The following is a 27848-nucleotide window of genomic DNA, read 5'->3' as shown; positions in this document are numbered from 1 at the left end:
CGGCACCCGGTGCACGGCGCGCGGGAGACGAGTCCTCCGGCCGGCCGGGTCCCTCTCCGTCCCCGTGCCCCTCGTCGTCGCCTCCCTGCTGCACTCCATGACTCCATCGCTCGGGGCCAACCCCACGGGCCACGTTACGGAGACCGCCCGCACGGACTCACCCAGTCGCCGGGCAGCAACATGGCGGGCCCTCGCGGTACGATGGAGCCGAACCGAGCCAGTCACCGGGAACGTACGACGCGTCGTCGTTTCAGTCCCGTACGAGTCAGCCATAGATGACGGTGCGGCCATCGGCCCTGGCCCGACCCTCGCGATCGCTCGCTCGCCGCCCATGCTCCGAGTGCCGCCCGGCCTCGCACGGGACGCGCGGGTGTTCTGCTTTCCGCCAGATGATTGGGGATCGATCGTCTCATCCCACCATCTCCGTCCGCCCGACGACGGAGGACCGCTCGCTGGAATGTTGCGCGCATGTACGTGCCTTCCTAGGCGACGGGACCGTGGTCAGTGGGACACTCGGATTCCTACGCGATCGACGCCGGAGTGGACTGGCCATACGAGGGTGAAGGGAACATGACGAGATGCGAAGCAACTGTAGTGGTGCACTGTCCTATAGGCTCCTAGCTGCTAGCTCTCTAGTTTGTTTTAGTGTACTTCGACGACAAAACCAAGAGCCTAAAGGTTATGCTTGAGAGACCTGCCTGATTAGAAAAGCTGCTTCAATTCAAGAACCTGGCAAGTTGAAAGGTGGGCCAGAGATACTAGGTAATCTTGTCATTGTTGGCTTGCTCGTTCATGAAATGGTGGAGAATGAATCAAACAATATATAGCAAATTTATATTTTGAGAGAACCGAACGCTTGCTTATAATATTGATGAAACCATCTGTCATAGCTAGGCTACTCTTTGCCATGGAAGCATTTGTAATAATGCGGCAGAAAAATAATGGAAAACAACAAAAAAAAGAAACACTTTTTACCTCTTACATATGTTCTGTATGAAACAACAGAAATAAAGCAATACATTACAATACATTGTTTCAACTTTCAACCACCAACCAAATGCATATATGCATACGCTGATATTTTCTAGATATATAAATATGAAACCTCCCATTAAAATTGGCCTCGTGGGCTCTAAATTGCTCCGACACATCATCAGGTCTAGTGTTACCTTGGCCCATAGTAAATGCCATGCATATATATATCTTTTTGAGAGAAAGATTCTTACGCAATCTTACTATTACTAATTGGAGGTTTCTTTTGAAACCTTCAGGTTAATCCTCACAAAACATATTAGAAAAAAAGATAAATTATAAAAATTCTCACGACTATTGGATCTATAATATTTTTTTAAAAAAAATACCCAGCTTTGCCATTATGAAAATAGTTAAAGTTACCTCCTAAATCAATATCCAAATTATCCACATCTGTCAGTTGGAAAAATAAGCTAAAGTAACCCCTAATGTTCATCTAAATTATCCACATATTCCATTATAAAAAGTAACTTAAAATATTGCATACAAAATACCATATTGAGGTGCGACACAAAGTGAAAAAAACTATGCACGTGGATAAAAAAAATGTAAGGAGCAATTACTAACTATAATCTATCACATCCCAGAGTAAAGGTAAGTCATGATTATTGTGTTACAATATTTAAGAAATAAGAGATAGAGTGCATAAATCAATTTTCCTTATTAGGTATCAGTCCTAATTATTCAATAAATTTCTAATGCTTACATCTCTTAAAAATACAAGTTCGTGCAAAGCACGGATTGATGTACTAGTTAGTCTAAAATGCATCGACTAACCAAACAAGAACTATTGAATAGCAACTACAACAAGTAGGCCCAACATATCAGGTCTGTGTATGTGTAAGTAACTATCCCTCTATTCTTAAATATATAAAATTAAGGACAAATAAATTAGTTGAAAACAAACTTCTCTGCACACGTTTAAAGTTATTTATAAGGGCCAGCTACAGGCTTACACTTCGTATCTCCTTTGGATTTTCATTCGAGAACTTTCAAATAAGGCTTCTAGCTCTACATTGGATAGATGTCCCCCTAAATCTCTAGATCCACCGTAATTATCGCCATGTCAACCTGACCTTTGTTTCTTTGACAGAGACTCGAGCAAGAATGTCCTTGTATTGACATACGCATTCGCACTCTGCCAAGGCATGTACATGCACAAGCGTATGAACGTACATGCAGTGCAGGTACACGAACCCACTATGGTGCGACCGTGCGGGGGCCCACATGTGTGCCCTGCCTCCACACACACGGTACCCGCCTTTATATCCCTTCCAAGCTCCCCCGCCCGCCCCTCGTCATCGCCTTCCACTCATGAGAGCAAAGCAAGCTAGCAAGCGCAGCTCCCGAGCTCCACCTCGCCAGCTCTCGGACGGCTCCTCGATCGCCTCGTCCCTCGCCGGCGCCTCCATGGACCGCAAGAGCTCCTCGAGCCCGGCGGCGGCGTCCATGGCCGCGCTCGCCGCTGCCGCCGCGGCCGGGCAGTCGAGCTCCGGCCACGGCCAGGCCAACGGGGCTCTGTCGCCGAAACGGGAGGAGGAGGACAAGAAGCCCGCGATGCTGGCTGCCGTGGGCGGCGCCTCCAGCTCCTCGCCCCCGGTGGCGACGAGGACGGTCGCGGCGAGCGGCGGCCCGAGCTGCCAGGTGGAGCGGTGCGCCGCCGACCTGCACGATGCGAGGCGGTACTACCGGAGGCACAAGGTGTGCGAGCCGCACTCCAAGGCCCTCGTCGTGCTCATCGCCGGCCTCCGCCAGCGCTTCTGCCAGCAATGCAGCCGGTAAACCCCGGTCCTGCCGGAAACCTCTCGAGTCTCGATATTGTTCGCAGCACATGGCTGCAATTTTGCAATACGGACGGCATGAATTGCTCAAAAGCACCGTCCGCTTTCAGTTCGTAGTAACTAAATTAAATGAGCTTAATTCTTTTTTTAACAAAAAAAGCTAGAGCTTGAGGTGCATGGATCGTCAAAAGCATACAGCTTTTTCTTGGATCACGGATAGCATGATGAGCAAGCTATTACTAGATTCTCGGCCTGGTTTCAGATCAAGATCTTGCAGTCTCCCTCATGCAAGTTCTTGGTCTTGGAACATGCTCTGTTCTGCTCGGTTCTTGGCTCTGCAACAACTAGTTAAAGTGAATCATAGCCCCAAGCTTCTTACAGATTCAAGATTCACATAACAATAACATCTGGGTTAATTTGGATATATGAGTTCCTCTTTTGGTGACTCCGTGACTGCAGCAGCCACTGGTTTAGATAGCGGTCTAATCCTGAGCCTAACTATCCCCTGACCCACTGAAAAAATGGATCAGTGGAAGTTACTGTTCTAGCTTATTAGGACGCTGTACTTGTAGCAACTAACCTTACTTTGTGTGCATCTCATTACCCCCAGCACAGCATGACAGCAGTTAGTATAGAGAGAAAGAGAGACATAGAAGCAGGATAAGGGGACGGACTAGGTTTTCATGCTTTCACCTTCAGCGGATTATTCTTGCTTTGCTGGTGCACCAAATTAAGCACCGTTCGTATCTCGTACGTTCACATGAGAGCGAGCATGGTGGACATCATTGTCCTTTCCTCTGCTTGCTTTTTGTCGGTGGGGGTGACCGGGTGAGCATGCCGATAGCCGATAGAAAGAGCTGAGCTTGACCGGCCGAGGGAGCGGCCGGGCCGGCCAGCCTTCTGCTAGAACGAACGGCCGCATCCAAGCCGGTCGATCTGGCTCTCCCATGCAGATTCGGCCTTCCCGATTGAGCTGCGCAAGCCTGCATATCTTTGCCACCTGTGTGAGTAATCAGTGGCATGCGACCTAATGTAGACATCATGCTGTCTTTGATGAGTCAAGTTGTGAGCACAGAAATAGTTCAGCTGGTCTCTGATGCTTATTTTCATTAGCTCTTTTACTGTGCACAATACTAGGCTATACTAATATTCGAAAAGGACTAGTATAAAAATATCTGATGGTCAAGATTAATTGTACACTACTGAAAACTTCACATGTGGTAGGGGTAATACAGGGGTGGAACCAGGAATTAAGATAAATCAAACCAAGAGAAAATGGGTAAGTTTAGGACAATATCTACGGCGAGTTAAAACTAGAGAATTAGAAGATCTAATCACTAGAAAAACATTATTTGAAGGTTAAAATAGCCATAATAATTAGTGATTTAGTAACTAGCAACCTTATTTATATGGATCATTAGGGGGGCATGGCCCCTGCCAGTCCCCCTTGGCTCTTGCCCCTGCATGAGTAGTATGTTAATACAAGAGTATCATCGTAAAAGAACATAAAATGATATCACTATAATATTTTTTGACATAAGCATAAAGTCTTCAAGATCATTCCATTTGGAATCTCATATTTTACAATGTAATAATTACTAAATTACCTATAATAATGAACGGTTAAATCTTATCTATATTATATATGACTAAGTGGTAGTATTACGTACCTTAGAAGAGCTTGATTTCCGTATGCTTCTTGGGCCACCTTGCTCTATGTCCCGAAGCATAAACTGCAAGTTTTGTTTTTTTCGATGAAACAGCATAAACTGCAAGTGGAAAGCACTTGCAGCCCATGGATGTCATATGCTGGGATTTCCCCAATCAGATTTGAGTCATTTCACTATCGATCTCGTTCTCTTGTACATATTCTTGTGGCTTTCAGCATATTGAGACTTTTCAAGTCTCCATGTGCGCCACATGAGCAGGGCATGCAGCTTGGTAGCCTTTGCAGCTTGATGTTAATGTGCCTGATGACTAGTTCTTGTTGGTCCCTGGTAGTACTGTTCATGCTGTCCTAGTGCTGTAGAGGCTCTGATAAAGACATGCATATATATGACGTGTACACTACTACACAACACGTAGCTCACAAGTGAGAAGGGATTTTAATTAAGTGGCACAAACAAATTACTTGTGGTCCCTGGATTTAGAGCTAGTGTACGTTCTAGGCAGGGTCGACGTTCATGTTCTTCAGTCTTCATCAATCATCATGCCCCTGATTAATCTGATTAATCCGTTTTGAGTGGCAGTCCTTCAGTGCTTCCTAACTTTAGGCTTTATACATACAGCAGAGTTCCATCTAGAGTACCTCATAAAAGAAAACGGGCATTTTATTCTAGTACTTATCATAGAACCCAAGAAAAAGAAGGAAAACAAAATTTCTACTTGGGTATTACATTGCAAGTATATATATGTTTAGGTAGCATTATCGTGCATGTATATTATCAAGTGGAGTTTTATACCTTCTCACTGTTGCAATAATGGCAATTGATTACTGAGAAGCAGATAAGACAACCACTTGTCATTCTGATCTTCTCCAGGTGCTCTGATCCAAATTAACGTTCTTAGTGCTAAAAAAGTTTACGGCTAAAACTTGGAAATTTCAGCGTACCAGAGAGTAAAAATTATACTGCTCCAGATGCCGTACGTGGTCTAATTTTGTTGTATGTATGCGTTGCATGATTCCATCTCTCTCTTGGTAACTTTGACGACACTCTTGATCTTTTTTTTTTTAGGTTCCATGAGCTGTTGGAGTTCGACGACAACAAGCACAGCTGCCGCCGGCGCCTGGCGGGGCACAACGAACGGCGCCGGAAGAGCTCGGCGGACAGGCACGGCGGCGGCGGCGGCGACCAGAACGGCCGGAGCCACCCAGCAGGGAACCCGTCACGGGATCACTTCCAGATCGGATAAACCTATCTAAGCATGCTCTCTCTCTTCTGTCATGCAGCTAGCACTACCGATCGATCGACTTACACCGGAGGGGTGTGTGCTATATATGTCGATCTGTCACAAAATAACCTAGTCGATATTATGCTGATTGTAACCTAACCAGCACCAGCGGGTAATTAAGCAGGGAATTCTAGCATGCAATTGTTTGTGTATATGTATGGATCATCGGATGTGTAATCCGGTGGCCTGTGCCAAACAGTAGTAATCTGGGCTGGCTGTGTATTGATGATGATGTTGTGCTCTGATAACTGTGGTAAAATTTGCTGATTATTCAAATGGTACATTGGCTGGGTCTCACACGTTTATGCATGGCTTTTGGTGGATAGGAGGGTACCCAACAGCTAGCAGCCTAGCACTCCAAAGTTTTTCCCTGCTAGTTCTAAATTGCCTAGTTGCTGTGGAGTTTTCAGATAGAGTACTCTTTCATATATATAAAACACTTGATGATCGTGATGTGGTGAATGAAAGGACAGCAGGAACAAGACTGTGCATGTGGTTGGCTCATCTGAAACTAATTTCACGGCTTTGAAAGGCGTCTAATGAAAGACGACTGTTTTCCAAATCAAAGCATGATTCTAGCAATAATGCAATTAGCTAGAAGCCTAGAACCCTAAATCAAGAAGTTGCCACTTAAAGACTGTAATATACTAACTCGTTATCACGTACTCCATGTTACTGTCGACATCATGTCCTTGAGTTGCATGCATTTGTCTACTACTCGATCGGGCATAGTACCTTGGTAGGCGATGTGATCCTAAAAACCAGCAGAGTCTGCAAAGTTACAGTCATGACACGAAGAGAGAAACAAAGAAAATAACCTGCTGCAAATTGCACGGTGCTTAAACTGAATAACTTTGCTACTTTTTTTGTCTTTTTGAAAGCTGTCACTTTAAACTTAATTAGGACAAGTAGGAAGGCCTGTTCATCTTGTACGTACAGTCAGTGGGTAGTCCTTTATCAACAAAGTTATTAGAATCATGTTCTACGGAGGCAGCCGTGAATTGATCATTAGGATAAGGTGGCCTGCAACTCCAACTGTTGGAAGAGTTTTTTTGCAATCTACAGGCTTGCACGCTCTCCATGTTTATTATATTAGAATATTTTTTAAGAAACATTATTTCTTATACTCCTTGTATTTTTAAATGTAAAATAAACTGAAAACGTTACATGTTTTTTTTAAAAAAAAGAGTAGGTAGTTTTGATGTCTCCGACTAACATTTTGAGGATATAAACATGTGTGTGGAGTCTGATTTTTAAGGTTGAAGTCATGAAGTGGTAGCCCAGTGGGTGGTTTTTAACCCATTTCTTTACGAAATTGTTGCATCGGCAGCCTCATCATGGCCTCTGGCTCTCTCTGCTGGTGCGACTGCGAGACGACTGGCGACGGAGATTGGCTGCGATTCGCCCCGTCGTGTCAGCGACGCAAAAGGACTGTGGGCTATCGGTATAGGCCCGGTCCAGCGTCCTGCCGCCTAGCGCGTAGGTGAGGGCGCGGCACAGTCCCTGAACTGGAGGAGAGGTAAGAGGAGGCGGCCTTCTGGCCGTGGACCGCAAGCACAGTGCCGGGTTGGGCACGAATCAGAACAGCACTGACTGCCCTGCGCTGCTGCTGGTGAAGTGGTGATGGTGCGTAGCGTGGGGCCAATGTGCAACTCCTGTAGATTCCTGGTACGGCACACGGCCTCCCCTGCCCACTGCCCTGGCTCCTCGTGATGACTGCGCCCCTTTGCCACCACCATAGTTTGGCACTTTGGCCGGCATGGCTGCTCCTACTGTGAAGCCAGTTGCTCAGCTACCTTTAACCAGGGGCCAGAAACGTCCTCTCCCCTTGTTGTCCTCCCCACAGCTCGTGCGGTAAGTCTGTAGTACCTGCACGGTCACGGTGCTGATTACTCCCTCCGTTTTAAATTATGTATCATTTAAGTTTTTCTAGATGTATAGTATTATTATGCATCTAGACATAGAAAATATCTAAGCGCATAACAAAGTTTATGAATCTAATAAAACTAAAATAACCTATAATTTGAAACGGAAGAAATACATAACAGCAGAGGAATAAATGATTAACTAATAAGTAGGTGCGGACATGAGGGAGATTGCTGGGGCAGACGAAATCAGGAGGAGGAGGGAACAGCGGATCTTGTAGGGAAATATGGCGACGAGACATTGGGCGCAAAGGCTACTGTTTCGGCGAGGGAGGAGGCAAACGAGGGCACCACCGGTCTCGTCTTTGCCGCGCGCGAAAAAGAGAGTGAGGAGAAAGGCACGCGAGGAGAGGAGGCAGATCGTACGGGGCATCGGCCCGACGAGGACAGCAGCTGACTGGAATCCTTGTCGTCTTCACGCCGCGGCCTGCGCGTTGCGTGCGCGACCGACCAGCGCGGTCACCGCTAGCTTTCCCATCGTCATCGTCGCTCTCCTCGGCTCCAGCATCTCTGCATCAGAGATCATTCAGAGATCAGTAGCGTTTCTGCCGAGTATGTGAACGAGAGGAGGGGGAGACTTTTCTCTCGGCATCAGCTTTTTTCCTGGCGCCGTCCGTCCGTCCACCCGTCCTCGCCAGTGGCCGAAAAAGCCGCCTCGGATCACGTGCACGCGCAGCAGCCTCCGCGCTCCGGCATGGCATCCGCTTCGCCCTCGCCCCTAGGGGTCCTCCCCGCCAGCCCGCCGGCTGCCCGTACGCGCGCACTGCCCGCCAAGAGGAAAACGGCAAAGGCGAGAGCGATCACGGAGCCCTTTGGTGCCCCGCCCGGCCGTCGCGTGGTCCCCGGGCGGCACGGCGCGTCGCCACGGGCCGAGCGAGACCGCTCCCAGCCCGTACTCCGTGTACGCCAGGAACGTGCGCGCGCTCGTACACGTACTACGTACCACAGAATGAAGGCGTATCTACGCGTAGGCGCGTAGCGTAGCTTGGCTTTTCGCCCCGGTCGCAGATCACAGCGGTAGCCGAAGCCCGTCGTCGGTCGCTTGGCTTTGCTTCGCAGCGCGTGCCTTGGAAGCATCCACTGCTGCTCTCTGCTGCGGCTAGCGATGGTTCTGCTGGCCCTCCGCGTAGCTGATCGACATCGACCCGATCCGGTGCGGTTGCTGTCCGCACGTCGTCGATCAGCCCCAGCCCAATCAGTGCGTGCCGACCTCTAGCTTCTTCTCGGCTCGGTCGCTCGGCATGGTTCGCCAGACCAAACGGCCAACGGGCTGGGTCGGCGTCGACGGCTCACGTCAACTCGTGACGGTCAATTGGCCACATCCTCCGTGTATAGCGAGTGGAGTAATTGAAGGGACACGACATGATTATTTGATTACGCCGAGTGTGCCGGGAGCTAGCTAATCATCGCCCGTTGTATGTTCGCATCTACTATTTGTTATATGTCGTGCATCACTCTTCAATCAGAATCATGCTTTTTTTTCAAAAAACAAATGTGAAGGTAGATGGAACTTTAAGTGCTTTTACCTTTTTTCGAGAATAGTATAGTTAATTACTGAAATCAATCTAAAAATAAATGAGTGTCCGTGCTAGTCAAAAACTCCAACTCTGACGGGAGTTACACTCAGTTCGTCATTTGGTTGCCTTTGGTACTCGTCAAAACAGTTAAGTCCCAATCCAAATCGCTGGAATTTATTATTGGGACCATTTACTCAGCACTTCTAATTTTATTCCACGCAGTACGAATGGCGAATGAGAACGATGGCTAGTAGTGACACTATGAGAGGTTGTTCTCTACAAAAGAAAGGGGGAAGGCATAACGGGCTGAAAGAGATGTCCAAATGCCATGGCCTTACAATGAACAACTGTGACACGACATGTCATTCTCTTAAGAAAAAATGTAAAGCATCTAGCAGCAATAAATCATACATAGTACTGACTAATTAAAGAAAAAGTTCAGTATATTTGGCTAGCTAATTGCATAGCACCATTTATTATATTCTCCTTGCATTGCCCTAACCGTAGGTCTAAAACATGGACGAAGTCTTGGTAGACAAACAATCGTTTGTTTGTGAACAAGCAAAATATTGGCAGGCAAAGTCCATTCTTTTTTTTTTGGAAAAATGGAGGGGGTTTTACGCAAGCCAAATAACTTTTTAGTTTTTAATAAGGACCGAATGGTGGTCTAATTTTCTGATGAACGTTAAAATTTAGCCTGATGTTGACCAAACAAGCTCACATAGTCCTCCAGGATTTGTTTGGCCTGGCATGCAGAAATTTCGTAGACTTTATCTTTGTGAAGCTGGTGAGCTTCCATTCATTTTGCTGGAAATTAGGAGCCCCAATTAGGTTCAAGAAGAGATGTGTGGTTCTTAGGCCACACTATTCCAGTCACACCTTTAGACAAGTTTGATCCAATAAGGCCAATAAATGTGATTGATACCCGTCTTGTCCTGTAAAAGAATATCTACAACCAAACATGCGGCAGTGATTGATATGCTACCGTGTAAAATTCTTGATGGTGCGGTGAAACCACGAAAGCAACACACCTTACACAGGCAGGAATCCTGAAAAAAGGTAAAAAAAAAAACGGCACCTTTCTTTGTACTGGACACAGGTAAACATTTGTTCTCCAAAAGGAGGCATAGCCCAACATTTAATTACCAAAAATGGGAAGGCATCAGCACTACCTCACGAGTGCGCGAAGCCACTCATCAAGGCATGGAGCAAATGTAAACTGACACGCAACTTACCGTATCTCTCCTAAATTACCTAATACAGTATGAGCATGCATCCATTTTCCACAATTATCAATTTTCGGAGTGGGTGTGTGCTAGTGTTGTCAGCCGGTGACTTTGACGGTTATAAGAATAGATGCATGTTATTGGATTGTGTTATCTATATATGAAAGTAACCTTGAACTTCATAAACCGTATCCTTTGACTTAGTTAGTTGTTGGGAGATGTTAATGTGTGTACTCTTATAATCCATGTTCAAAGCTATCTTAAGCTCATGTTTAGCTAGGTGTGTATTTTCTTCGAAAGTCCCGCATTTCAAAATGAAAAGAAAAGGAAACCCCTAAGCATCAGGTCTAGTAATTAGTATCGTACTCCTACTTTAGGGTTACTGAAGAGAAAGAAACAGGGTTTGTTCGCTTCAGCTTATAAACCGGCTGAAAAGCTGAAACGGCTGATTTTTTTAGAGAAAAACACTATTTGGTGGCTGATAAGCCGGCTAAATAAGCTGAAGCGAACAGGCCGACAGTCTGCTGGAACATTCACATAACACAAAATCCGTTTCTAAGTTAAAAAAAAGGTACATTTTTGTATATGATGATGTTGCATTATTGCATAGACAAAGCGCTGACCGAGGTCCACCGCCGGTAGTCGTTCGGTCGCTGCACCACCACCACTGTTAATTTCCCCCGGAAATTACCACGGTCATTTGGCATCCGAGCCGCGGAACAACAGCAGCACCCCGGCGCAGGGCCCGTCCGGACGTCCGGCCGGCCGGGTCCCTCCTCCGTCCCCGTCCGTCCATCCGCCCCCGTGCCCCTCTCGTCGTTACCCGCCCCGCTGCACTCCATCGATCAGGGCCACCCTCTCTCCACGGCTCCACGGTACGGCGCCCGGCCGCCCAGTCGCCGGGCAGCAACATGGCGGGGCCCCGGCCGTCCCGGCCGCGCGCGTCAGCTTCGGTGGCGCCCGCCCTCCCGGTACGAAGAAGGAGCCGAGCCAGTCACCGGCCTACGACGCGTCGTCGCTCCCGTACCAGTCAGCGATGAATGCGCCCCGGCCCCGGCCCCCAACCCCACGCATCAAAGCGTGGTACGCTTCGATCTGCGGCTCCCTTGCTCGATCGGCCCCGGCACTCCCTTTCGATCGCTCGCTCGCCCATGTCGTGCTCGTGCGATGCTCTGGCGTCCGGTCTCGCACGGGACGCGGGTAATTTCCGCCAGATGATTGGGAGCGCCCCGTCTCGTCACCGCTGGAATAATGTTGCGCTCTTGTGCTCGATAGCTACGTCTTCGTGGAGTAGCTTGCTAGGCGACCGTGGAATTCCTACGCGACCGACTGGCCATCACCCGGCCGGCTGCCTGCAACCACACGACGACGGTGAAGGAAACATGACGAGATGCGAGCAACTGTAGTGGTGTACCGTCCTATAAGGCTATAACTCCTAGCTGCTACCTCTCTAGTTTGTTTTGGTGCTTCGACGGCTGAACCTAGAGCTTTGGTCTTGCAAGTTGCAGGCAGCCTGAAGCCCTGAAAGACCAAACTCATCAAGAACCCGGCAAGTTGAAGGTGGGGCCGAACTAAATCCTAGGTAATCATGTGGTTATCGGCTTAATTCGTGCATGAGTGGTTGAGAACGAACCAGAGTAGCGAGTCTCATCGAATTATGTACTTATAATCATCATGAGAAACTTCGAAAATGCAAACCTTTATTTTAGTCATTATATTTTGTATATCTTCAAAAAAAAGAATTATGTTTTGGAGAACCAAAATGACATTCCATGAATCACCCGTCATAGCTAGTCATAAACTCTAAACCGCTCCACTTACCGACTAGAACGCATCATCAGGCATCTATTATCTTAATATAATAGTATTAAAAGAAGCCACCACATTCGCCGAGAGGATCTAGAAATTACCACATTAATAAAAAAAGGAAGAAGAATATACACCGTTTGAATTTATGAAGATCTAACGGCCTAAACAAATTCAAAGAGTCTGTACCAAATACAACTAATAAATATATCTAATTTCAGAATTTTAAAGAAAGAAACTGGCAGTCGATTCCTATACAAATTGGGAAGCAAAATAGCTGAATAAAGAGCCTCAAATACAAATAACAAATAACAAATTTTAGAATAAAAATAATACAAATATCCTAATTCATGTAACATGCATTCTACATCTTCATCCCTCTCTTTGTTCTGTTGGGGAGTACACATAATGCCACGTAGCTATTTGTCCACCCAATTAGTGTCGATGTTTCGTACCGCCGACTAGTGATTGTACGCCGCTCTCTCCTCACTTCCGATGGCTAGCACACAAGAGACAAGGAGTTATACTGGTTCGGGAAGATCCCTACGTCCAGTTTCGACAGGAGTCGTGTTCCTTGGATCAAGTGCACTGGACTTACAACGGGGTGCTTTCAAGCAAGCTTTCGTGCAATGTGCGAGTGTATGTGTTGAATGCAAGAGAGAGTGAATGGAGGCCCGGTTCCTTTTATATAGGTCAGGGACCGGGCAACAACGTTGAGAAATGGAGGGGGTCCCCGACCTCAGAGGTCGGGGTTTGCGGCACGGTCGGGTCTTCCTTGCACCAAGAGGATTCCTTGTCCTATTCCCTTGGCTGGTCGTGGGCCTCGCACGTCTTGTACGGTGGCTCCTGTGCGGAATGGGCTGCTTACGCATGGCTCAGCCAGCTCCGTGGCATGCCCCCGTCCCGTCTGTCAACTCCGCGGCAGTGAACGGGACGGGTGCTATTGCTATCGTTCGTACTGGTGACGAATGGACGGGCCGTGATTAGTGGCCTGGGGCGCGCCGCTCGTCCCGGCTTTCCCCGACCTCTTTAGTGCGCTCACGACCGCTCCTCACCGTAACGTCTGTCGCTAGGTCCCACCTCACCTACTGGACCGTATCGGGCCTGGCGCGGTGGCATGACCTTGATCTTGACGGGTCTCCTTGATGGCGAAGGCGATGATGATGCCGGGGCGTGTGGGCGTGAACGGCCGCACGTGGCCTCATCCTGCAGGCCGTCCTGGGCAGTCCGAAGGGTGTAGCCTCACCCTCAGACCCCTTGGTTAAAGGTCAGCCCCTCCCGCTCGGTCATGTCTCTGGCATGGGGCGGTCAGGGGGGCCACGCCGTGTATTTAATGCCTCTCATATGGCGCAGGTCTTCCTATATGGGAGGGATGTGTTAAGGAAGGGCCTGATCATGCGAGTTGAGCCTGGTGATTCAATCAACATCTGGACTGACAATTGGATTCCGGGGTCGCGGTCGCTCCAGCCAATATATCGATTGCCGGGTGTTGCAGCAGAGGTGGTGAGCGATCTATTTGTGCCAGGAACTCGAGTGTGGGTGAGGAGTTGGTGCACAGATCCTTTATGACATTGGATGCTGGGGAAGTGCTGAAGACCCGGCGCTAAACATTGGGTCTGATGTACAGGTATGGGCTTTTGAGAAGAATGGGGTGTACTCAGTCCAGTCAGCTTATAGATTGCTAAAGAAGGAGCAGATGGCAAAGGCGATGTCCACTACAGGTGAATCAGAATTGTCGAGGGGTGATCTGTGGTGGAAAATGGTATGAAAACTGCAAGTACCACCTAAGGTTCGCATCTTATGGTGGCATGTGATTCATAACTTCCTGCCGTCGAAGACTAAGCTAAAGAGGAGGCATGTGATCTTGGAAAGCCACTGTGAATTCTGCGGAGATCCGGAGGAGTCCCTGTAAAATGTGGTGTTCTTATGCCCAGTGGCTAGGAGGTTCTAGGTGGAGGCAAAGAAATTCACAGGAATCAAAATTTCGGACTTGCACTCGGTCACATGGTTGACGGATGTACTATGCCCTGACGTATGCAGCTTCCGGCCACGGCCTTGGTAGTCTGTGGCGCTTGGTCGTTGTGGACAGGGTGGAACACGAGAAGACATGGCCGGAAGGTCTGGGAACCAGGAGTTGCAGTTAGATACATATCTAAGATGTTGGAGGAGCTAGCAATGCTGAAGGTCTTGATTCAAGTGTAGCAACCGAGAATACCAAAAGGGTGGAAGCCGCCGGAGGAGGGCTGGGTTAAGATGAACACCGATGCTGCTTTCTACACCGTGACGTACATGGGGAGCAGTGGTGTGGTAGCAAGAGACCACTCTGGTAGGGTGGTAGCAACGGTGGCACGCTGGTTTGATCATATACCGGATGCCTGACTGCGAAAGCAATGGCAGCGAAAGAAGGCTTGGAGCACGCTGTGGAGTTGGGCTAGGAGAATGTGGTGCTTGAAGTGGACTGCCATAGCTTGAAAATTTCTTTGGAGTCCATAGATGATTCTTGTTCCTTGATAGGCGGTCTTTGGCATGATATCATGGAGCTTAGTAGGAGTTTTTCTTCTTTTAAATTTGTATGGGTTCACAGAGAAGCTAACTCGGTGGTGCACTCCTGCGCGAGTGTGGTGTCATCCATCGAACATTCATGCTTCTGGCTAGATGCTATTCCAGACTGGCTTACATGTTTAGCGGCTGGTGATTGTACTCCTACTTCAGATTAATGAAAGCTCTATGATGCTAAAAAAAACTGAGAGCTGATAGAACCATATTTATCTTACGTTAAAACACAAACATACGGGATAGTTCATGTAGGTATTCGGAACTGTCTCTATTGTTTATGTTGGTGCCGACTCGAGCAGCATCTCTTCGTATTGAGAAGATGAGGTATCCCAGTTGAAATTTATCTTCATGTCTTTCCATGCAAAGTGTTTCCAGACTTCAGATTTCCTATGATAGTGTAAATTTCAAGGTAAAAATAACAATAATAAAATATCTGATGGCCACATAGATTCAAGCAAGAGTAAAATTAATGATAGCAAAAGTGGCAATGTCGTTGGTGTACATGGGCCTTGAAAATAAACATAAAAGCATGCTTATTAATCTATTATCTTATTATATAATAGTGTTAAAAGAAGACACCACGTTCGCCGAGAGGGTCCAGAAATTATCACGTGAATTGAAAAAAGAGAAGAATGTACACCCTTAAATTTTATGAAGATCTAACGGTCTAGACAAATCGAAAAAGTTCATGTCAAATATAATTAATAACCAATGAAAAAGATCTCTAGCATCTATTTGGTAGACTATATTTTAAATTTATCAATTCTAACTTGATTGCTAAAAATTCCTTAACATATATTTTTTTTGAAACGAACTGGCAGGGGAGCTGTCTTTTGAAAAGAAAGAGAGGCTAGAAAGCCCAAAGTAATTACAGGTGCTATACAAGCTAAGTAAATTACATCTTATACACAAGTTTTGCCAAATGTTTCGCACCTGCTAAAATCCAGTTGGCAGACTCATCCTTGATTCTTGAAGCAACCACTGATGCTGATGACTCTACTCGATCAAAAACACGAGCGTTGTGCTCCTTCCACACTTCCCAGCAAATGAGAATGATAAGCGATCGTAGTCCCTTACGTGATAGTCCTGTAGTTGCCGCTCTAGCCGTCCACCACTCATGGACCGAAGTGGCCTGCTCCCAGTTTGCTGGGAGAATCTCCGGTATCTCAAGCCAAGTAGCTAGTAGTGTTTATCTTGGACCGTAGTGTTGGAGGCATATCCAAGTGTATCTGGTCACACGGAGAAATTGCCTCGCGGTTACTCCAAAATACACACGTGTATTGACTCAACCCAAAGGGAGATGTTTTAGCAAAAAGGCCATGAACAGCTTGCTACATAACAAAATTCTATACCATTATGTATTCTCTTATTTCTAGTCGAATGTTTGTTACATGATATTGCAAAAAAGAACTAAGCAGCTATACATTGGGACGTTCAGTATCCTAGAGGCACGTTTGGACGACATCAGAGGACAATGCGTCCAGGCTCTGTCCGTGCCCAACCAAACGCTGGCCTGAGCCCTGAGCCCTCAACTGCGGGAGAGGTGTAGTGGGCAGCGGCACTGTTCGCCTTTGAACCAAAGAGCCAGGTCCACCTGACCTTTGCTTCTATGCAGTGGCAGAGCTTTGTGATGGCCAAAGTTGACCATGCCCACGCTGATTTACGCAATTTGTTTAAGAATCACTTAATTCTACCACTTAAGCACTAATAAATTATTAATCTAATTCCCTCTAGTTCGCGCCACTGCTTCTATGACAGTGGACCTATTTGCTTCAGCTTATAAGCCGGCTGAAATTTGTTGTGAGAGGAAAATACTGTTTGGTGGTGGCTGATAAGTCAGCTGATAAGCTGAAGGGAACAGGCTCACTGTTTGGTGACTCTAGCTGGAAATGATCGTACGTGTCTAGACACGCAGAGGCACGATGGCAAGGCATGTACTATATATACATGCGCAAGTGTATGCATACATGTTCGTACACGAAGCCGCTGCGATACCGGGCCCACATGTGCGCCCTGCCTCCACACACACGGTACCCGCCTTTATATCCCTTTCAGCCTTTTTCCCAGCCCCCTCTACTTCTTCGTCTTCCACTCATGAGTGCTTAGCATAATTAGCTCTAGCACAGCTCCGGAGCTCCACCCCCCACCTCGCCAGCTCTCGGGCCTCGTCCTCGGTCGCCTCCTCCCTCGCCGGCACCGCCATGGACCGCAAGGACAAGTCCCGCAGGGGCTCCTCGAGCTCGGCGTCGGCATCGTCTATGGCCGCGCTCGCCGCCGCCGCGGCTGCCGGCGAGGGCTCGAGCTCCGGGTCGGCCGGCGAGGCGCTGACGCCGAACGGGGAGGAGGAGCAGAAGCCCGCGAAGCTGGCTGCCGTGGGTGGCGCCTCCAGCTCGTCCCCGGTGCCGGCGAGGAGGGGCGCTGCGGCTGGCGGCGGCGGCGGGCCGAGGTGCCAGGCGGAGCGGTGCAACGCCGACCTGAGCGACGCGGCGACGTACAACCGGAGGCACAAGGTGTGCCAGACGCACTCCAAGGCCCCCGTCGTGCTCGTCGCCGGCCTCCGCCAGCGCTTCTGCCAGCAATGCAGCCGGTAAGCCCCGCTCCCCGCCGAAACCCTCCCCACACGGCGCGCGCCGCGCGCCACATGGCTGGCGATCCGCGCTCGGCCTGCTCGAAAGCGCGCGCCGGCCACTTTCGGTCCGTACTTCTAAATTAAACGAGCTTAATTCGTTGATGAGAGGAAAAGAACATCACCCCCTGAGGTGCATGATTCTCCTAAAGCTTCGAGCTTTTGTTCGATATATCATGGATTACATGATGAGCTAGCTAGCTAGCTGTTAGATTCTCGTCCTGGTCTCAGCTCAAGATCTTGCAGCTAGCCGTTTCTCTCATGCAAGCTCTTGCTCTGACCATGCTCTGTTTTTGTTGTTCTTGGCTCTCCAACACAGCTGCAAAATAACCCCTCACAGAATCAGGCGTCACATAGACATAGCAGGGAGGATTTGGATATAGCAGTTCCTCTTTTGGTGACTCCAGCAGGCACAGGTCTATAGCTAGCGATCTGATCCTGTGAGCCAAACTGATTAGATGGTCCGTACGTCACACACCCTGACGCACTCAAAGAATGGATCAGTGGAACTTACTGTTCTAGTAGTAACTAGCGAGTGGTAGCATCTCTTTTTTTAGCGGAATCATGTGTGCATTTCATTTCCTCCGGCAGTGTAGTAATTTTAGAAAAGAGCGAGGAAGCAGGGTAAAGGGACTGACTAGGTTTTCATGCTTTCGCCTCAGCTGATTCTTGCTTTGCTGGTGCACCAAAGCATCGCCGTTCCCATTTCAATTCGTTCGTCTACATGAGAGCGTACATGGTGGACATCATTGTCCTTTCCCCTTGCTTGCTTTGAAAGGCTATAGTGGGTTGTGCTCTCCGTTGGGGCCCTGGCGTTACCTTTTTGTCGGTGGGGGTGTGAGAGCTGAGCATGGCGATGGAAAGAGCTGAGCTTGACCGGCCAAGGAGGAGGGCCGCTCTCCCGGGTAGGCAGATTCGGCCTTCCCAATTCAGCTTCGAACCTGCACGTCTTTGCGATATCTGATGAGTGATGAGCTCGCTTCCTAATCAGTGGCATATGTGTGTGTGTGCGCGCGCTAATCATGTGGAACGTCGCTAGTTGTTGTCTTAGATGAGTCAAGTTGGGGACAACAAATAGTTCCGGTCTCTGCCCCTGATGCTTTCTTTACATATGCTTCTTGGGCCATCTTGTTGCTCTATGTTTCAGTCTTTCAGAGTATAACTGCAAGTGGCAAGCACTTGGAGACTAGGATGCCATGCTGGACTGGATTTTCTAGATCGGATTATGTCACTTCACTGTTGATCTTGTTCTCCTGCATTTCGGAGACTTTTCTAAGTCTTCATGTGCACCACATGAGCAGGGCGTATGCAAACTTGGTGGTAGCTATGTAGCCTGATGTTAATGTGCAGGAGCAGGACTAGTTCTTGCTGGTCCCTGGTTGCAGACTGTGGTACTGTTCATGCTGTCCTAGCGCTGTTGAGGCTCTCATCGATAAGGACATCACTGTGTATGGCGTTTACACTAGTTGCTTCTCGTATTACTAGCTCACTAGTCATCAGGGGTTGTTTTAAGTAGAACAAACAAAATATTTGTGGTCCTTTGGTGGATTTAGTGCTAGAGTGTACGTCCTAGACAGAGTCCATCATGTTCTTTAAGCCTCCATGATGCTCCTAATGAACCTAATTAATCAGTTGCAGGTGCGTGACTGTGTCCTTAAGTCGTAGTGGTTGCTAAGAATAACTTTATATATGCTAAGGTTCTCATCAATGAAAACGTACCCTATTATATAGCATGAAACTAAAAGAAAACTCTAGATGTTAAAGTAGCATGCTCATGCACCATTGAGTAAAGTTTAACAACTTTTTGCCTGCTGGAAACGAGAATGGGAAGCAGACAAGACAACACTTTGCTCTGATCTTCTTCAGGTGCTCTCTATCCAAATTAACGTCCCTGAACTGAAATGCTAAAGGAAGTTTACTGTTGAAACTTGGAAGTTTCAACGTTGCTTGCTTTTCGATCTTTATGCTGATACAGACAGGCCCTTACTTCAGCCCTTGGTTGGAGTTGGGGTCGGTCGATGGATCGTCGATAGGACTGATACGGCCTCCACGCTCGCTTTTGTTGTCGCCGCTTTTGCGCGCACGCGCATGTGCCCACGCACGCACGGCACCAGATTCCGGGCAGTGAAATTGAAGCCCCCGGGATGCCATGGCCGGCAGGCAGATAGCTTTCGGCGATTCGTTTTGAATGCTCGCCGGTGCACTTCGTACCTCGCCGTACGGGAGCTAGCTGCCGCGGCGCAGTCCCCTCGTGGTCGCGTCGCCGGCTGGTGTCGTCCCTCCGATGAGATTTGACGGAAGTAAGTGCGTGCGTTTGGATCGACCGACGACGTACCCTAGCTAGTAAAAGTTACTCATACTGCTTTCAGATAAATGCCCGTGGTTTTCTTTCATCCGTTGCCATCCATGGTACCCATCTGCTGGTACTAATAACTTTATTTGTTGGCACTCACAATCTCTGTTTTTTCTTGTGCAGGTTCCACGAGCTGTCGGAGTTCGACGAGACCAGGCGCAGCTGCCGCCTGCGCCTGGCGGGGCACAACGAGCGCCGCCGGAAGAGCTCGGCGGACACGCACGGCGGCGGCAGTGGCGGCAGCAACAGCGGCGGCGGCGATGGGTGCCGCCACGCCGACCAGGACGGCCGGGGCCACCAGGGGAACCCGCCGCCGAACCACTTCCAGATCAGATAAACCTATCTAAGCATGCTCTCTCTCTTCTGTCATGCAGCTAAGCGCAAATTAATTCCCGTGCGTGTCTCTACCCTACCACTGTGTTGTGCACTACTACGTGCTAATTAACTTGGCAGTGCACATCACCTCCTGTAATAACGTGACGTGCTATGTGTGTCGATCTGCCACAAAATCCTAGTAGACTACGCTGATTGTTGTAAGCTAACCTGCAGGCAAATTAAGCAGGGACTCTTAGAGTAATTCTGTGTGTGTGAGTGTGTGTGGATGGATTGCCGGATGGCCTGTGCTAAACAGTAATCCGTGCAGGCTGTGTGTTGATGATGATGTTGTGTTCTGATGATAATCGTGGTAATATGTGCTATTTGTTCCAGTGGTATATTGGGTGGCTCTCACGCGTATTGTTTTTGGTACATGTCAATCAGATGGGTACCAAAGTTTTTCTTGTCCATCCATCTAGCTGCTGTCCAGATGTCAGATACATAACATTTTGCTTATCTAGATGTGGTGAATGAAATGGCAGCAGGGAAAAGACTCTGCAGGTGGTCGAGTGATCTGAAAGTAACTTCACAGCTTTTATAAACGTCAACGAAAAGGTCCATGTGTTCTGTTCGTTTGAAAAAGGAAAAAACAAAGGTCCATGTTTTACTGAAAATAAAGGGCTAGACTACCGGAGCAAGCTGATGCGTCTATGTTGAGCAAGGTCATCTTGGAGCTCAAGAATTGCCTTGCTCCCATGAGATAGCCAAAATGGCTCGCAAGGTCCTCGTTCCCTGCGCCAACAAAGTGAGGCGAGACGAGGCTAACTTGCGCAAACAACCAAATATGCTCTAACTCTCCACTTGTAGACGGCAATATAACTTGTTACTCCATGTTTTATTGTCAACATCAAGTCCTTGAGTCAATCGATAAAGGTCTGCAAGGGGCGTCATGATCCTCAATGGTGACTATGGGGTGTTTTGAGAAGTTTAGCTCGGATCACATTGAATGCTTGATGCGAATTAGAAATATTAAACATAGCCTAATGATAAAAAAAATTGCATAAATAAGAGCTAATTCATGAGACGAATCTATTAAGCCTAATTAATCTATAATTAGCACATGTTTACTGTAGCATCACATGTGCTAATCATGGACTAATTAGGCTTAATGGAATCATCTCGTGAGTTAGCCCTCATTTATGCAATTATTTTTATCATTAGCCTATGTTTAATACTCCTAATTAGTATCCAAACATCCGATGTGACACCCAAGGATCCAAACACCCCCTATACTAGCATGAAGTAGATTACTATGATGCGTAGGGTTTACATCTATCGCCGTAACTACATTTAGACTCTGTTTGGATCCACCAGCTAAATTTTAGCTAGCTAAATTTAGCTGCTATGAAATCCAAACAGGACCATGCTAAATTTTAGCTTTAGCTAGTTGAACCCAGCCAAACCACCTAAAGTGATAAAAGACCGAACTGCCTCTCCACCTTCCTCGGGAAAATCCCCTCCCACCGACTGTCTCATCACCAAGAGAGAAGATAGATGAGAGGTGGGAGGGATAAGATAGAAAAATAACTCCTCAACCACCATTTAGCTGGTGGATCCAAACACACCTAGCTAAAATTTAGCTAGTTGACCTTTTAGCTAGCTAAAAAGAAACACTAAACTTTAGCCAACTAAACTTTAGACCCTGTTTGGATCTACCAGCTAAACTTTAGCAGCTAAAGTTTAGGTGCTAGGGATCCAAACGGGAGCAGCTAAAACTCAGCTAGTTGGAGGTCAAAATGTACACAATCCCTTTAGCTGTTGCAACCTAGCTAAACATGTTTAAAGATAAAATTGCCCTTCTATTTTTCTGTGTCCGTATCAGGCTCAACAAAAGTAAGGGCAGCATGGTAAATAAACATCAATTAGCTAGATGATCCAAACAACCCCAGTTAAACTTTAACTTGCCTTATTTAGCCGGCTAAAGTTTAGATGGGGTGGATCCAAACAGGACCTTACAACTACTCTTTTACTACTCCACACACCTCTTGCCACATTGTTGGCAACGGTTAGCGCGCTTGTTTGTGAACCGCAAGTGCATGGATCATCATAGCTTTTTGTCTTAGAGTATTCCATCTAAAGTTTATCAATCCATGGAATCAGCAACGAACTGGCTAGGGTTTTCCATCTAGTCTAACGGATCTACGCTAACATGATGCATTGATTGCATACGAGGGGTAAACCTGATGTAAAGATGAGTGATAAGAACACAAGTTGATCACATCCTACCATCTTCTAGTTGCAGATCTAGCCAATAAGCAAGTACATCATGCATATCATCCAAAATAATCTTTAAACTACTACCTCCGATCAACCTCCGAAAATCCCCACCTTACACGGAAGCAGACCCTGTCATGATCCCTCCTATCAGTGCAAGCCGTTTAAGGGCACAACCACAAGTGAACATGTCTAACTATTATGAAGGGTCGACATACAGATCTAATCACCATGATTACACAAAGCATGCTAGATAATCTAATCTGGAACTAGACTAGGAACAAATATATCCATGATAGATAGAAAGCATCAAAGGAGGCACTAAGTTGCTAACAGATCGGATGACATGAAGAACATTTCTCACATAATAGATGTATTTAGATCATCACCTCCGATTACATACCATCGATGATCTACTACTGCTCCTGAACTCCTCCATGGTACAACCACACAAGGAGGCCATGACAGCTAGGGTTTGGCCCAAGCCATCTCCTAAACAACTTCGAAGACTTGCGGTAGCCCTCAGCTCCCTCTAGTGAATGTTCTAGGTTTCGTCAAGTTTTGGTGGATGGATGCACATGCCGATGGAGAATGGGGATATCTATAGTCTAGAGGTGCCTTGGGGCGAAGGCCACATCGATCAGGGCTGAAAATGGGCCAAGCAGATCAGCTAGGACCCCATAGGCTGATTGTTCTTCCCTCTACAGGCCTCCAATAACCGAGTGCTTCATACGGAAGTTGTAGATCTTTTGGAGGCATGCAATTTTCTTTGTAAATTCGTCCTAATCGGAGTTCGGATGAGGAAGATATGGCCCGTGCAAGTTCAGTTTTTTGCGGGACTGTAGTCCAATGTTCCTGATTTTGTCTTCCAATATCCAAAGTTCGAACCCAAATCCAATCTTGTAAAAAAACTATTGATTTATATCGTATTTCCTGTGATTTTGCAATATGATCCAAAATACAACACATATGTAAATATGAAGTTATTTCAGGTGCCAAATGGCGGGTTAGTATAAGATTTAGTGGCAATAACGAGCTCCAACACACATCCCTAAAGATCCATCCTTGTGAACGTCAGCTACATATTGACATATTGTGCGGAAGATATTGAGATTAACAAAGTCACAAAGAGTACATTATTGTCGTTTTCCGGATTGATTCAAAAAAAGAAAAACTAACTGTTAGCTCAATTTGCACTCTGTCGGTTCCGGTTGCCGTCTCACGTACGTGCATATTAGCGGCCAACCATCTTTTTCAGGTGAAGTACAAATTGTATATCTTCTACATTCTTGAGTACACATTTGAGTTTTCAGACATTGCTCTTCAAGTAAACAATTTAAGCCGCTTCAACTGGCGGTAGGTTACTACGGGTATAGATTTGCAAAAAATTTTGGACACATATTTTTACAAAATACTAAAATAAAAAAAAAATTCACTGTCTCTCGCTAGAAGTGAAGCCCAAACAATCGATCTATTCCATCACGTTTGCTCGCATAAAGGCCCTTTTCATTCGATTTGGATGGCCCATTTGGGCATATCTTGGCCCATGTTGTCCTTCGATTTGCAGTTCAATTCATGGACCACACCTTGCGCGTCACAGAAAAAAAAAATTCTTGATGGTTTTTATTGCCCCCCTTGTGAACATAAGCCACCGTTACGAAAATTTGGTCTCCTAAAGTCATGCAACATTTATCAAAGACAAGTGTCTATCAGTCTATGTGCCACGAGTGAAAAAAAAACATACGGCATCACATAATGTTTTGCGCTTGTGCTTTGTTTGGGGCAATCAAAACCAATGAACCTTAAAGCAAATCTAGTGAAAAATGGTTAACGAGGACAACTGATTTTTCTAGTCAAAAGACAACTGAATTCTCACTTGAGAGATAAACAACAAAGTAGTTACGAAGTACCATCGGTGACAAAGTTGAATATCCATACATTCTCAAGTTTATGCGTTTGTGCATGCTTCCTATACGAAATTTTGAGCTTTGCACAGTCGAACGTCTTTTTTCCTTTTCTTGTGAAACACACGGTTGAAATGTCGAATTTCCTACTCACAGATTACGGCTGCCCGTTGGAGATAAGGGAAGAGACGAGAAAGGAAAACTTACGCAACTGATTGCGAGGAGGAAAAGGATGCTTTGGTGCTTGGATTTTCATCCAATGGTGGATATCGATCAGCTAATAAGATTGGTGCGGCATGAACATAATTATTATCATCTCCATTTATTGTGCAAATATTATAAAAAATATATATTTAGAGATAGGAATGAGCCGATTTCAGGAAAACATATTATGCATGTGTAATAACAAACACATATATGACCAGTGAAATTGCACAATTGCACTCTACTTTACCTGCGGTGCGATCACATAGGCTTGGGCCATTTTCGATCATATATATACGTTGACAATTCATATCCAATCTTCATATATCTTCTGCTGGTTTTACTTGGGCGCGTAGCTTTCTATCATATCCTGCACCACTCTCTGCGTGGCAGCGTACGACGTCCCTCCCTTCTCCACGGCGTTCCTGCACGCGGCCTTCATCTCCATGGCCTTCTCCCTTGCCTTCCTCCCCTCCTCGCCGCCGCCGACCAGCTCCTTCACCGCGCGCTCCACCTCCGCCGCCTCAACAAAGCTGCCATCCTTTCCCGTGCCGACACCAAGCTCGACGGCGACGCCCATGCACGCCACGAGCTCGAACGCGTTGAGCGGCTGCTCGGCGTACAGCGGCCACGGCGCCATGGGCACGCCGTGCCACAGGCTCTCCAGGATCGAGTTCCAGCCGCAGTGGGTCACGAAGCCGCCCACGGCGGCGTGGGCGAGGATCTCCGTCTGCGGGGCCCAGCTCGGCCACACGAGTCCCTTCCCCTTCGTCCTCTCCAGGAACCCGTCCGGGAGCAGGTCGCCGAGGTCTGCGTCCGTCGGGTACATCGAGCTGCTGCCTGCCGGTGGGCCGCGCAGCACCCACAGGAAGCTCCGTCCGCTGCGCTCGAGGCCGGCGGCCACCTCGCGCGCCTGCCTGGCGTCCATCCATCCCCTGCTACCAAAGCAGAGGAACACGATGGACGCCGGCGCCTGCGCGTCGAGCCACCGCACGCACTCGTGCGGAGACTGATCACCATCAGCGCGCGGTTTATTCAGCGAGAGCACCGGGCCGATCGGGTACACCGGCGGAGCACGGTCACCAGGCGTGCACCGGCCGGCGGCGATGGCCGCAAGGACGCCTGGCTCGAGCTCGGCCGCCGTGTTAACGACGATGCCTCTGGCTTCCATGAAGCGGCGCCCGTAGTACACGAACCACGCGTAGTCATTCAGCTCCGGCGACGGCATCGAGGCCACCGGCACCGGGGGCATCCCCGGCACGTCGATAACCCCTTGCTTCTCATCCCAGAACGTGGCGACCACCTTCTCGTGGATTGCCGGCAAGCGCAGCATGAGCGCGAGCGTGGCGCCGTTGGACGGGAAGTAGACGTAGGCTGGCACGGCGAGGTCGTGGGCGACGTCGAGGAGCGGGGTCCCGAAGAAGTCGACGACGACCGCCGCAACCGGGGCCGCCAAGCCCGCGATGGCCGCCTTGACGTGGGGCGCGTAGAGCCGGATGTACTCGGAAGGGTGGCGGGGGAGGTCGGCGCGGTGCTCGACGGCGGGGAGGTGGTGGAAATCGATACCACCGCCGGAGACCATCTCACAGTGTCCTCTGCTGCTGGCATCGGACGGCGAGACGGTCGGCGGGGGAATGACGAGCACGGTGAGGCTGAATGCTGCAGCGCCGCTGGCGCCGCAGAGCAGCAGCCTCTTGCCGGCTTGGAGCATCGACGAGAAGTGGCCGGAAGCCCACATCGGGAGGAGCACGACGGTTGGGCTTGGGCTCGTCATGGCGTCCATTCCTCTCCGCTGGTGTTTCGTCTTACCGGGCACCTACCTATATGGAGGCGATGGGTTTCAGGGCTCTCTCGAAAGAAGGGACACGTGTGTGTGTGTGTGTTGGGGGGGGGGGGGGGGGGGGGGGGGGGATTGGTCATCCGTGAAGTGGCTCGTTGCTCTTGTCGACTCCTGAGCCGGGGCGACGCGCAAGGGAGGGACCTCGAGAGCGGCAGATCGCAACAGCGCAATGCAACCCGTACACATCCATCGTATTCAGACACGTCTAAAAAAACCAGTAGTACAAGTGGCCACGCACTGTAGCGCTGAAAGCACTTGCCCGGCTAAAAATGGGTTATTGACGTGTGGCTGTTACGAGCCAGTCTGTCCACAACGCGCCGCGGTCTTCTTCACTAAATTTGTCAAGGAATTTATGCTGATAGGAAGGCATCAGGTGAGTACTAGATGATTGATGAGTAGGAGTACACCGTAAAAAGAGCTTCGCTTAGTTCAAAAAAAAAAGAGCTTCGCATGTCTATTTTTGCCCAAAATAAATGTGATGTGCGAGTGGAGGTGTGTGGCAGGCAATCTAGTTTCCCTCTAGAAGACTAGAACATGCCAAATATGGTAGAGCAGCCGCTAAGTATTTTATCTAGTTATGAGGTTTAGGTTATTTGGCGTTGGCTAGCCTCAATAGTGTTCCCCTAGCTGGACAGCAATTCTCCTTGCTGAGGGCAAGTACATTGGTGTCGTCTAATAGGCGGTCTCATACATTGACACGTAATCTTGAGACGATTCAACAGGTAACCTGTACAATGGGTTGTCCTATAAGTTGTCTGGTAGTGGTATATAATTCCTTAATTTGTGCATAAGAAAAATAAAATATTATGAGTTGCATGGCATCAATAACTCGTACAATGGTTGTTAAGTTGTCTCGTAGTCCTACAATTTAGCTCATGAGGTGGTTGTTTCGCGAAGCAACGACCTCTTTCTCTCTCCTTGCTCTCTCTCCTCCACATCATCAAAAATCCTACATGGCACTGCATGAGACGACCTATAAGACCGCTGACGTGTAGCAATGTACTTACCCTGATATTGATATTAGAATCTCTCCAAATACTAGTTATTAGGAAATGTTTATTTAGGAACTGATGGAGGTTGATGTTCCTAATTGGGTGTCATAAGAGAATGTGCGACTTGACTAGCAATGTATAAAAAGAAAAAAAGCAAATTACTTCCCTTATACTATAGACAAAAGTCCGGATAATGCTCAATAAAGTATTTTTTTTCCAGTTACCTCTAAAATATGTCATTTGGTTCAATTTACTCCTAAGACAATTTATCTTTTTTTCTCAACGCACAAGTGGAGTCTTAAGTTAAAATTTTATGACATGATAACATACATCATAATATATGTTAGAAACAATACATCATAAATTTTATCGCTATTTTGATAGGGTGGGATATTTAATAATTAATTAATCCTTATGTACAAAATTAAATGGAAAATAATGGAAATATATAAATTTTTACATGCATTGTGATGTTCACCAAAATTTTAAATTAAAAATCAACTTTTGTATAGAGAAACAAAAAGGACAAATTGTATTAGAGGTAA

General features: G+C 47.6%; 3 protein-coding genes across 3 annotated transcripts; 2 read left to right on the top strand and 1 right to left on the bottom strand.

The window, feature by feature from the left end:
• The first annotated feature begins 2335 nt into the window (after positions 1-2335).
• Positions 2336-6062, top strand: LOC117841934 (uncharacterized). The gene is made up of 2 exons (XM_034722259.2): positions 2336-2810; positions 5549-6062. The coding sequence occupies exons 1-2, from the start codon at positions 2347-2349 to the stop codon at positions 5724-5726; spliced, it is 642 nt and encodes a 213-aa protein (XP_034578150.1). The 5' UTR covers positions 2336-2346; the 3' UTR covers positions 5727-6062.
• A 10796-nt stretch (positions 6063-16858) lies between these two features.
• On the top strand, positions 16859-20487 carry LOC117846312 (squamosa promoter-binding-like protein 13). Its single transcript, XM_034727457.2, has 2 exons — positions 16859-17382; positions 19898-20487. Exons 1-2 carry the CDS (start codon positions 16997-16999, stop codon positions 20109-20111), a joined length of 600 nt encoding a protein of 199 aa, XP_034583348.1. The 5' UTR covers positions 16859-16996; the 3' UTR covers positions 20112-20487.
• A 4077-nt stretch (positions 20488-24564) lies between these two features.
• LOC117843071 (malvidin galactosylase UGT88C3) lies at positions 24565-26347 on the bottom strand. Its single transcript, XM_034723636.1, has one exon. The coding sequence runs from the start codon at positions 26252-26254 to the stop codon at positions 24812-24814; it is 1443 nt and encodes a 480-aa protein (XP_034579527.1). The 5' UTR covers positions 26255-26347; the 3' UTR covers positions 24565-24811.
• Positions 26348-27848: the final 1501 nt, after the last annotated feature.

This window comes from Setaria viridis, chromosome 2, assembly GCF_005286985.2.
Source record: "Setaria viridis chromosome 2, Setaria_viridis_v4.0, whole genome shotgun sequence".
NCBI lineage: Eukaryota > Viridiplantae > Streptophyta > Magnoliopsida > Poales > Poaceae > Setaria > Setaria viridis.
The sequence above is the reverse complement of the archived record's forward strand: the minus strand, read 5'-3'. Positions and strand labels throughout refer to the sequence as shown.

Excerpts from the sequence above, each read along its gene's own strand:
- LOC117841934 (XM_034722259.2), top strand. The coding sequence starts at position 2,347 with ATGAGAGCAAAGCAAGCTAGCAAGCGCAGCTCCCGAGCTCCACCTCGC. Across the intron at positions 2,811-5,548 it reads TTCTGCCAGCAATGCAGCCG|GTTCCATGAGCTGTTGGAGT; the intron begins GTAAACCCCGGT and ends TTTTTTTTTTAG.
- LOC117846312 (XM_034727457.2), top strand. The coding sequence starts at position 16,997 with ATGGACCGCAAGGACAAGTCCCGCAGGGGCTCCTCGAGCTCGGCGTCG. Across the intron at positions 17,383-19,897 it reads TTCTGCCAGCAATGCAGCCG|GTTCCACGAGCTGTCGGAGT; the intron begins GTAAGCCCCGCT and ends TTTCTTGTGCAG.
- LOC117843071 (XM_034723636.1), bottom strand. The coding sequence starts at position 26,254 with ATGGACGCCATGACGAGCCCAAGCCCAACCGTCGTGCTCCTCCCGATG.